Raw genomic sequence first — 12,392 nt, forward strand, 5'->3', positions numbered from 1 at the left:
TCCAAGTCCAGTGCTTTATCCACTGTACTTTGTACCTACCTATCACCTTAGGGATGATAACTGACTTTTTTTTTTTTGAATGGTCACTTCATTTCCCCATATTTGTTTTAGCTACTCTCTCAGAGTTTTATCCTTGCATATAAATTCTGGGTAGGGGTTTGTTTATAGGGTTTCAGAGTAGGCAGTGATTATTCATTCATCCATTCTCTTATCTATTGAGCAAATATATGAAGAAAAGAAGAACCATTATCTAGTTGCTCATAATGATTTTAGAATTTAATATCAAGGGACTCTCCTTGGGGAAGAGTACACACACACACACACACACACACACACACACACACACACACTCCCTTCCCTCAAGAAGCTTATAGTCCAGTACCATAAGAAAAAGAAAGCAGAAGAAACAACTCTAATACAAGGCACAATGTGATAGGTTCGTTCCATAAAAGAGGCACAAAGTGTTATTGGAATTTAGAGTAATCTTAATAATAACTGTAGTAGCTACCACTTATAGAGCAGCTACTATGTGCCAGCCACTGTGCTGAGTGTTTGACAAATAGGATCTGACTTGATCCTCACAACAACCCTGAGAGGTAGGTGCCATTCTTATACCTATTTTATTGTTGAAGAAATTGAGGCAAATGGAGGTTAAGTGACTTGGTTAAGGAAGCATGAGAAGCTGTATTAGAACTCAGATATTCGGACCTGGAGTCAGGAAGACTCATCTTCCTAAGTTCAAATCTGGCCTCAGATGCTAGCTATGTGATCCTGAGCAAGTCACTTAACCCTGTTTGCCTCAGTTTCCTCATCTGAAAAAATGAACTGGAGAGGAAAATGGTAAGCCATTCTAGTATCTTTGCTGAGAAAACCCCGAATGAGATCATGAAGAGTGAGATACAACTAAAATAACTGAACAACCACTTCTTGATTGCAGGCCTAGCAGTCTATCCACTGCACCATCTAGCTTCCTCTAGATAATTCTTTAAAATATGAATATAAATTTATAAATTTTATATATATGTAATATGTATAAATAATATAAATTTAAAATATAGAAAATGAAATTATGTCCTCTTTTCAATTACCTGTTATATCAAGGGTCTGAGTGTATCTCTGGCATAGTTTGAAACCCCTCTGACTTCAGTGGGTGATCTTATAGAGCTGCTATGACTGGAAAGTCCATGTTCCTACAGACAACCTGGGGGGTGAGCCTCTCCAGATTTAGTGAGGCCTGTTAATAGTTAATGGACAGAGGCAGGGAGATGGAACAGTGGAAAGAACAAATTTGGAAATCAAATTTGGAATCAGACACTTGACACTTAACTAGCTGTGTGACCCTGGGCAAGTCACTTAATTCCTATCGCCTCAAAAAAAAAAAGTTAATTACAAAAAAAAAAAAAATAATGGACAATCTCTATCCAGTTCCCTTACTTTGGAACTTTATAGGACCCATCAGACCCTCTGCTGACCTTGGAGCACTCAGGGAAGGTCCTCTCAAGCAGCTAGGTGGTAAAATAATGGATAAAATGCTGAACCTGGAGACCTGAGTTCAAGTTCTGCCTTGAACACTCAATAGCTGACTTAAACTTTCTCTAACCTTGGTTTCCTCAATTGTCAAATGTGAATAACAGGGTTGTTGTGAGGGTTGAATGAGGTCAGACAGAGAGCCCCAAAGGTCTTAGGGCAGACTTTAAGCTTTAATGGTTGAAGCTGTTAAAGGGAAGTGACTTGTGTATAGATTCTCTGAATTCTCCTCCAACTTTTAAATTTACATTTGAATATTTCATTCTTCGTAGGATCATAGAGCTACAGCTGGAAGAGACCTCAAAAGTCATCTAGGCCAGCTCTCTCATCTTCCAGATGGGAAAACTGAGGCCCAGAGAGATTAGGTGATTTGTGCAAGGAGGAAAATGACAAATTATCATTACTATTTATTATAACTATAATAATTATTACCATTACACTTAAATAGTGCTTTGTACTGTATGTGTGTATATGATTCACATATATGCTGTTGTTGTTAAATTGTGCTGGCATTTTGTCACCTTGTGGACCATAGTATGCCAATAATGTCCATGGGGTTTTCTTGGCAAATGATACTGGAGTGGTTTGCCTTTTCCTCCTCCAATGGATTAAGGCTAACAGGATTGATTGACTTGCCCAGGGTCACACAGCTAAGAAATATCTGAAGATAGATTTGAACTCAGGATTTCTTGAGTTCAGATCCAGCGCTCTATCCAGTAAGCCATCTGGTATGTATTGATACATGCATGCATGTATACATGTATGCAGTGTGTACACATATATATGTATATGGTATGTATATATACATGTGTATGTTTGTATCTATATATACATATATAGCTATGCATGCATGCATACACATATACAACTGCACGCATGTACATATGTTCATATATATGTTTCAAAACACTTTTCATATACTATCTCATTTGAGCCTCACAAAAACCTGTGAGGTAGGTGCTGTCATTATCCCCACTTAACAGATGAGAAAATGGAAGTTGAAGTAACTTAAGTGACTTACCCAGAGTCATAACAACTGAGTAATTATCTGTGGCAGAATCTGAACTCAGACCTTCCTGACCCCAAGTCCAAAACAATATTCACTGGACAACGTAGCTACCACAAAAGACTACTTTTGGCATCATCCTTCAGCGTAACAATACCAGTGCTTTATATCTATCCTGTGCAGGTTTGGGCTTATCCACCATCTTTGTTTCTTCTGTCTTTAAAACATCTCTTGTCTCTGAACCTCAGCTGAGCACAATACAGCCACTTAAAATCGATATATGCTCCAAACTTAAGTATCTATCTGTCTGTCTGTCTGTCTATCCATCTATCTATCTATCTATCTGTCTATCTATCTATCTATCTACCTATCTGTATGTATGTGTGTATGTGTGTATATATATTAATATATATGTATATATGTGTATGTGTGTGTATCATATCAGCTATTGATTAGGGGGCCATGTTATTACTTATGAAATAGAGGGTAGAATCACATAACTTTGGACAAGACTTTTATCTCTTTTTTTCTCTCTCTCTAAATATTAACTGTTAACAGAGTTCAGAGGATTTGAATAAAATTATGTCATGTTGCATGCAACAGTGGTTTGATAGAAAAGCCATATCGTCAGTGGTTAGTATTTTACTTGCTTTCAGCTTAGCCATGTAGTTTCGTAGCTTGTGAAGCCATGCGTGGGTAATGTCAGAAACTTAGAATGACATGTGAAAAGGAAATATGGGGATCCTCATGATGCATCCAGACCAAGAGCAGAAGGCGGCAAAACAACCTAGTTTGAGCCACTGAAAACATCAGCAAATAGATAATATGGGAGAACTCATTGCTGTTTAAAACACTTTTTAGCATTGGATCTTTTTCTTTTCCTTTTTTTTGGTGACAGTTAAAGTGTCGAGGGATGATTGTGGGAGTCTAGATATGCTCACAGGAATGTGTGTGTGTGTGTGTGAGGTCAGGCACCGTGCATTTACATACGAACATAATATTTCTGAGGCTCTGACATTTGGTTATCTTAGGAAATATGAAAAGTGGCTCCTGGTTTTATGGTAAGAACTTTAACAGCACTGAAGATCGTTCTTTTCCAAAGTGACTTCTTTCTTTTCCCCACCCCCCAAAAAAAATCAAAATGTACTTCATGAAACTATTGTATATGAAGCACTTATTAGCCGTAATTAAATGGACAATATGAATTTACTACGTCTTTAGGACTCTGGCTTGTTCTGGTTTAGAGCAAGATGATTAATGCAAATACATATTACTTGAGATAACCATTTAGCAGCTAATTTAGCCAAATTTATTACAGCAGTTAGAGGTTTTTCATTTTAGCAGACGGAGACAAGGACATGCCAAAAGCAGGAGACGTAGATGAATGCACACTGCCCTCTAGTGCCCGATGCCATCGTGCTCTTTGAGGAGAACACAACCAAAGCGAATATGGATTTGAGTAATAACACCCAGGTTTTGCACATTCCAGGCATCCTTTTAAAGCATTCCAATCTATAGCACTTTATTTCAGACCAGGATTTACTGCTCATTCTCCTTTTACTAGCTCAGGAGGACCCAGATACAAATCAAATCAATTTCACCTTGGCAACATTTTGGTTAAAGTATCATTTTTAACATCTGCATTTTTAAAGCTCCCTTTCAGTCGGGTATTTAATGGCCGGCGTTTCACGTTACTGATTGTTTTTACTTGTTCCTTCATTTTTGGCCATATTTCAGAGGCTGTATAGAACTGTCACTGTTTGGTTTGCACCGAGTCAATTCTGTGCCTCCCTTAGGCCACAGTTTCTTTCTGATTCCTTTGGTGGATTTATTTTGTTCCAGTATTAAGCAAAGTCTCCCCAGACTTTCCCCCTACTGACCAATGGAGATTTAGTTCATCTGAGAACTATAAATTCTGTTTGACAAGATCAAAGGAACAGATGTATAAGCTCACTGGTTGATATTGCTTGCAATGAGGAGACATGATCAAAGAGTGAAAGGGAGAACCCATTCCTGAACCTTTCAAATATCCAGACTATCTCAAAGAGGTCTACCTAGCAGCTATGAATAAATCACATACAAATTTGCCTTTCTTACAATTTGACGTCAAACCCATTGAAAATGTCCACACAGCATTAGGTGTTCTCTGAGCCAAAAAGATTTGTAGTCCTTTCATTCTTCCTCCCACACCAGAGCTGCCAAAAATGGAATAAAATCTTGCTACAAATGGTAGTAACCCACAGCTCCCGAGCCGATGCTCCAGTGAATTGTTGATTTTATTTGTCATACTAATGGCATCCTACATTAAGCATACAGAGGGGCACCTCTTGCCTTGGTGCAGTGCCTTCCATCTCTGTACTTGGGGGGTTTGCAGAGATGAAAGTCATTGGATTGTGATGTTAATACACAATATCTTTTGTTCTTTCTGTTTTCTTTTCAGTGCTGAATAAGGGTCAGTGTGTGACTAAGTACTACCGCTGGATGCAGAAAAACGGAGGATATATTTGGATACAGTCTAGTGCTACCATAGCTATTAATGCCAAGAATGCAAATGAGAAGAACATCATCTGGGTCAATTATCTCCTTAGGTATATCATCAAATTTTTTCCATCATTTCCACTGTTATCCCTGTTACCTGAGTGAAGGGGCCGTAACACATGTAGAAATCTGGGGTTGGTAGCTAATGAGATACAAGCACTGGCTCTTTGGCAGAGCTTGTGCTGAAGAGTATGAAATCTTGGCATGGGGAAGGGGTTCTTCATTCCTAAAGACCCATGTGGATGTGATAGAGTCAAACTGAAACTAAAGGCTATTCCAAATCAGCCTTGCTAGCAATTGCCAATAATTACCAATCTGTGGATATTCTACAAAAGTTGCATTGGTTTCTCCACCTTTAACAGAGATATTTGTTTGAGCTCCTATCCCCCCCAGCCCCAATGCTTACTGCTCATCCTCTCCCAAAGAGGTAATTACATGCAACAAAACATGTTCAGATTAGCACCACCAAAAATACATTCACTGGACCATATAGCACATACATGTATACAATCACAGAAATTGGACAAAAGGGGATAGGAAAGAAGGACAGAGTATATTATATTATTCCTCATTAAGCCCAAACTCCTTTGAACCCTGGGTATATGGGCCAGTGCCTATTTTCCTGGACATTTGAGATTGTTGGTAGGCAAATTTTAGTGACTTTCATAGTTAAAAGGCAACGCCATAGTTGTAATAAAACTGCACTAAGAGTTTGGGGGACATTCTGTATATTAGAAAGACAAAGGAGTGGGTCTTGGATTTGAGTCCCAACTCCAGTACTGGCTAGTTGTGTGACTTTGGGCAAGCTACTTGGAGACTTAGTTTATTCATCTATAAAATGGGGATAGTAATTCTCATATTTTTTTTGATACTTTATCAATTGGCTTATTAATTGACAATTTTTTTCCTAAGAATTATGATGAGGAAAACACTTCATAAGCTTTAAAGTACTCTACAAAGCTAATAACTATGTTACATTTATATAAGGCTTTTCATCAAAGTCCTTTCCACCTATATTGCCTCATAGGTTAAAAATGGAGAGGGACCCGAGAGATGAAAGTCACATAGTTTAATGTGTTAAAAGATGGATCTGTGGCAGATCTTGGGAGGAAGATAATCAGAGTTCGGTTTTGTACTTGTCGATATTGAGATAGCAATAACTTACAACTTATTAGAAATACAAGTATGGAGACATAGGTTGAGGCAAGAATCATACGGTCGTAGATTAAGAGCTAGAAGAGACTACAGAAGCTCTCTCTATATGGCCCGTTTTACAAATAAGGAAACTGAGGCCCAGAGAGGTGACATTATTTGCCCAAAATCATACATATCATTGTGACCTCAAAGTTATACCCATGATAGGATAAGGTCAGATGCACAAGCTAGCCAAATAGCAATGGATAAAAAATTCTTTCCAACACCACCCCTGGGATTCAGACCAGCAGGAAACGATTCTGAATACCTTAATATCCAGGAGCAAATATTCTCTATGACCTGATGCTCAAGCCAGGTCCCTAGGAAGCTATCCAAAATGCCCCTTGTCTCTCACTCTTGAAATGGCCCTTCTACTTAGGGCTTCTCCTGGCCTGCAGCCACAAAATGAAGCCTGCTTATAGTCTGATTTGGGAAACTTCCAGCAGAGCTTATGAACGGAAGAGTACTGAGCCCCATTTTTCTTCAAGACAGCCAAATGGAGCCAGGGAGCTAAGGAGCCTGGCTCATCTGCTCACTGACCCTGTCAGTTGTTTGCAGGTAGTTTGGGATATTTCTGATTCAAAGGTAAGGATTTGCTCTCTACCAATAGCATATCAATCAGGTACCAATGATCGTTACTTTATGAAGACCTTAATGTGCACCACTTACTGAATCCTCATAGATCTTGATTTTTTTTTTTGTTGCTTTTTCAACCTCTTTTCCTCCACTTTGAAGGAAATTTTAACTCTTTCCCTGAAGGGAGAGAGTGCTATGAGTGTGATAAATGTAGGCTTTTTCCCATTTTAGTATGTGTGAGCTGTGCTATTATTGTGATATAACAACCAATTGCCTTGGATATCAACAAATCTCCAGTTTAAATGCATTTTTATAGGACAGAGACTATGGTAGATCATAACATTCACCTTCTAAACAGAAATAGCTAAAATATTGTAGGTTTGAAACTCCATAACTAGACACAATTCTATTTTGATTTGGCAGGGGGGGAAACGTCCAAACTCAGAGTGAATAAATAGAGTGCTGGACTTGGAGTCAAGACTTGGATTGAAATTCTACATCAAATATTGACAAGTAGTGTGACCCTAGGCTAGTCACTGCAAATCTCTAGACCTTAGTTTCTTCACCTCTAAAATGAGGTTATTGAACTTGATGTCTTCCTAATGTCTCTTCCAGCTCTAAATCTATAATTCTATGACGTATTTTTTTAAAAAAGGCACTCATATGTTTAATATACTTTAAGTAAGTAAGCCGTTTTGACTATTATAAATGTCCAAATTAACCTGAAAGGACATGTGAAGAAAGATGCTATCTGTAACCAGAGAAAGAACTGACAAATAAAAGTATGTATAGAATTATATATGTATACATATATACACACATTTGTGCCTAATGGTAGCCATTTCTAGCAAGGGGTGGGGGAAGGGGTGAAAAAAAGAGAAAAAAAGGAAATTTATTATGTATAAATGAAATAGTAAATTGTGCATAATAGACTTTCAATTTCATATGAGAAAAAAAGAGAAACTGTGCTTGAAAGGAAAAAAATTATTAAACTGCTGATGTTTATTAGAAATACCTAAGAGAGGCATCAGAGACCAGAAGATTCAGGTTTCTACAACCTAAATAACCATCCTATCCAATTGACTTTTACAGAACTCTTGATAGCCAGACTACTATTATCTCATTGTTCCCTTCCAAGGATTTTTCCATACCAGCGTTTTATTCTGAGGATAGAATCAGAATCCTAGAACCTTAAAAGTCCCAGGGATCTCAGAGGACATCTAGTCTAATCTGTATCTCAGTAGGGATCCTCTCTGTAGCAACCCCAACAGACAGTCATCGTGCTGGAAGTGTGCCTTCCTAGCGTGCTAGTGAATTCCCAAATTCCTAAGGCAAGCAATCATCCACTGTAGTTTTTGGATGGGTGTGATTTTTAGAAAATTCTTCCTTGTGTTGAATTGAAATCTGCCTCTGTCTACAATTTACCTCCTTTGCACTTAGCTTCTTTCTTCTGAAACCAGATAGAGCAAATCCAGTCCTTTTTTTCCATATGACAGATCTCAAAAGACTTATAAAAATCACATTGATTTGGACTTGGAAGGGACCTCCGAGATCATTCAGTCTAACCTTTCTCAGATGAGAAAACAAGTCAGGAGAGGCAACATGATTTTCCCAGGGTCACAGAACTAGCATGTGTCTGGGTTCAAATCCAGTTCTTCTTGACTCTAATCCTAATGCTTTTATCTGCTGCCTCTTAAAACTGCCCAAGAAACCAAAAGATTGCCCCCCCTTCTCTATGCTAATCATCCCCCTTTCCCCTTACTGATTCTCCTATGCCATGGTTTTGAGTCTCAGCTCCTGATCCTGGTCTTTAGCTGGATCAGCACCAAACACACCTTGTCAAGTCTATCCTTTTTCCCCTTTTAGACTATGAACTGTTATAGGACCCAGATTATCTCTGTGTCCTAATACATAAAGACTTGCTATTTCTGAGTTCTTTCTGCCCTTCCCTCTTTTATTCTCCCCATGCAAGTGCATTACAAGGGTCCCTGCCCTCTCTCTTCCCACAATTACTACACTATTACTAGTAGTAGCAGCAGCAGCAGCAGCAGCAGCAGCAGTAGTAGTAGTAGTAGTAGTAGTAGTAGTAGTAGTAGTAGTAGTAGTAGTAGTAGTAGTAATAGTAGTGGTATAATTATTACTATTAGTAATAATTAAAATGCCCAGCACTTATAAGTACTTTAAGATTTGTAAAACACTATATATGATATTTACATGTATATATAGAGAGAGATACACATATACATATACAATCTCATCTAATTCTCTTATTTAATCTGCCTTCTGATTTTTCTTTTTTGAAGATTAAAGATATGAGTAGAAGTAAGGAAGAAAAAGAAGGAAAGGAAAGTTCAAGTCACCTTGCCTAAAGTTGGGCAAGCTAACTGGAAAAGCTCATTCTGGTTTCCACCGGTTTCTTCCCCCTAAACCAAAAGAATTGAGAAGGGAAAGACCCTGGGCAACAGTGATGTAACATGACCCAGCTTTCTGACTCCAGGGTTACCACCACAAGGTTGGAGGGCCTGTTCTAGCTGTACGTTAAAGCAAGGTTGAAAGCAGTAGCCAAAGAGGTTGGGAGTTATGTGGCTAAAGGCCCAGGAAGCCCAGTGGTATCAGAACTGAGTGACGCCAGTGGCACCAGAGCAACCTGTCCAGGGTTTAGCAAACGATACACAGAAAGGCTCTATAGTTCACCAGTTAACACTGTTCAGAACAATAGCGCTTATGGCAGCAGAGCTAGTCCTAGCAAAATTCAGTTCAATGAATGTTTACTGAATGTCTGCTCCTTATAGGGAAGGTACATCCAGGGGCTGATGAGAGGTGTGTAAAGATGAATAAAGCAAAGTCCTGACCCACAAGGAGTTCCAAAGGGAAACAGTAAAATGAAAAGAGAAGAAGAATAATGTAAACTCACATAAGTACAAGCATTCATTAAGTACCTACTGTGTACCAGGCACTGTGCTAATGCAGGGGGTACAAGAACAAACGTGAAAATAGCCTCTGCCCTCCAGGGGTGTACAGTATAATTAAGCAAAGCAACATGAGCAGTGACAAGTAGGCAGGAAAGTCTGGAATGTGCTCAAGGTACAGTTAGCAGTCCCAACTGCATGGACATAGAGCACTAATAAAGAATTAGGGGGACAACACCCTGTCTACCCCAACCCATCAAAACCTTATTCTCTCAAGGCAGCTAAGAATCAGAACCTTATGAATGGAGAGACTTGAGATGTCATTTAATCTAAACTGATACCTAATAATTTGTTAAATTTTTTGGGGGGGGGGAGGGTGATTGTGAGGCAGTCTGGGTTAAGTGATTTGCCCAGGGTCACACAGCTAGTAAAGTGCCTGAGGTCAGATTTGAACTCAGGTCCTCCAGGTGTTCTGTCTACGGCACCACCTACCTGCCCCTCAGTTAATTATCAAAAGGAAAGCATTCCAGGAAAGTAAGTCATACTAAGGGCTGAATGACTGATAGGCAAATTGATTCTCTGTCCCCCATCCTTCCCCTGGAGATATTTACAATGCTAGATGATAAGTTTCCTCAGATCAGAACCCGTTCTCATTATTTTTGCATTGATCTTACCAGTCTATCACAGTGCCTTGAATAGAGTAGTCATATCATTAATATTTATTGAACAAATAAAATAATAACTTCCTTCCGCTGGTCTTCTTTCCTTCTTGAAAAGAACCGGTGACACCACAAGGGTGATGTCTTGACTTGTATGTGAATTAAGCTCAAAGGAATGAAAGTATATTCAGTGGAGCTTACTACTGGTGGTTAGTCAACAAGTTTTTCCAAAGGAGGTCCTATATGCTGTCCTAGCCATTGAGGGGAACAGACTGATTAAGATGAGAATTCTAAGACATGGACCTAGTTCTGAAGAAGACTTAGATTCAGGCCCTGCTTCTATCACTTATTAGCTGTGTGACCTTGGGCAGGCCACTTAGCTGAACTTGAGTTTCCTCATCTATAAAATGGGGATAATAACATCTTCCCTGAGTATCTCATGGAGTTGTCATGAGAATAATATGAAAGCCTTTGGAAACAATAAAGCTCACTATGAATATGAGCTAATGGTAGTAATCTCTCATATGTAAAGCCTGCCCTGAAATTTTCCCAAAAAGTTTTCCAAAAGGGAAGTGACTCACACTAACCAAATGACCTCTATTTGATGGAAAAGATCTGCTTTGCAAATTAACACAGAATAAAAAGAAAACACTTTCTTTCCCTCCTCCCCTTCTGATGGGGCCAGATCTGATTTGCCAGGCCCATTTTTTCACTGGGATTCTTCCTCAATGCAATCAGGTTTCCAACTAACAAGCCACAGGTGTGCACCACATGAACAGATGAAAATGTGATTGTAATGGGTGTGTTGACAGTTTGGTAGCCATAATGCATGCATCCCAAGGTACACCTGTGCATCTGTCATGGAGTTAGGTTGTTAAGATTGTACGGGCATTTTTTTTCCTTCCTCAAATAGCTTTAGACATATGAACAGGTGAGTAGTAACATCAGTGGTCCATGACAAGGGCTTTTACACTGTGGAAGCAAGAGGAAGCTGAGAAGAGACATCCCTCCCCACCTTGGATCTTTTACTGAGGGTGTTAGCAATAGCTCTCTCCATGTTACTCTCCAGTCCCCAGAGTTTCTTGAATATTAAAAGATTTTAGTGATTTTCATGTAGCATTTAGCTGTCTAGTTATTATACCAGGATGTTTCTGCATGGGTCACATCCCAAAACAATGCTGTGCCAAGAGGAGAGGAAGGTATTACCGTCTTGTGTCCTTATTTCTCTATTAAAATTCTTAACTTCAGATGCTCGGGAAGGAAAGTCGGGAAGAGGGGGTTAAAAAAAGAAAAGTCATTCGACATTGGTTGATTTGCGCTTACCCCTAATACCCTCTTCCACAGTAACCCAGAGTACAAGGACACTCCAATGGATATTGCACAACTCCCTCATCTGCCAGAGAAAACCTCTGAATCCTCGGAGACCTCTGATTCGGAATCAGACTCTAAAGACAACTCAGGTAAGGCAAAGACTCTAGTTTCTTCTGCCACCTTTTCTCCTCTGAGAACTAGAGAAAAGATGATAGATTGAGATTTAGAAGGGACCTTCAAGGGCATCTAGCCCAGCGCTCTCATTTTACAAATGACCTTGGAATAATGGTTAGCATGAGGCTACGTAGACCTGGCTCCCATCTCTGATGCTTACTGAGTTCTTGCCCACGCGCACTTGACTTAATCAACCTTTCTAAGCCCCGGTTTTCTATAAAATGGGAATAGTAATGTCTGTAGTACTTACCCTTGAGACAGCATACATTTTTGGACATGACCAACATGAGAACTGGACAGGTAGGTGGCCAGTGGGTGGTGCCAGGCCTGAATTCAAGAAGATCTGAGTTCAATTTCAGCCTCAGGCACTTACTAGCTGTGTGACTCTGAGCAAGTCACTTAACCCTCTTTGCCTCAGTTTCCTCATCTGTAAAATGAGTTGGAGAAGAAAATGGCAAACACTCCAATATCTTTGCCAAGAAGACCCCAAATGGGGTC

At 39.4% G+C, this 12,392-nt stretch overlaps 1 protein-coding gene across 4 annotated transcripts in view; it reads left to right on the top strand.

Annotated features, from left to right (window-relative positions):
* NPAS3 (neuronal PAS domain protein 3) overlaps positions 1-12,392 on the top strand; it is a 1,140,225-nt gene that overhangs the window by 1,115,992 nt on the left and 11,841 nt on the right. For all 4 annotated transcript variants that reach the window (XM_072624932.1, XM_072624933.1, XM_072624934.1 and 1 more), the window contains 2 exons: positions 4,974-5,121; positions 11,754-11,869. In XM_072624932.1, coding sequence (XP_072481033.1) covers positions 4,974-5,121; positions 11,754-11,869 — 264 coding nt within the window. The remainder of the gene's footprint in view (positions 1-4,973; positions 5,122-11,753; positions 11,870-12,392) is intronic.

Source organism: Notamacropus eugenii, chromosome 7, assembly GCF_028372415.1.
Source record: "Notamacropus eugenii isolate mMacEug1 chromosome 7, mMacEug1.pri_v2, whole genome shotgun sequence".
Taxonomy (NCBI): domain Eukaryota; kingdom Metazoa; phylum Chordata; class Mammalia; order Diprotodontia; family Macropodidae; genus Notamacropus; species Notamacropus eugenii.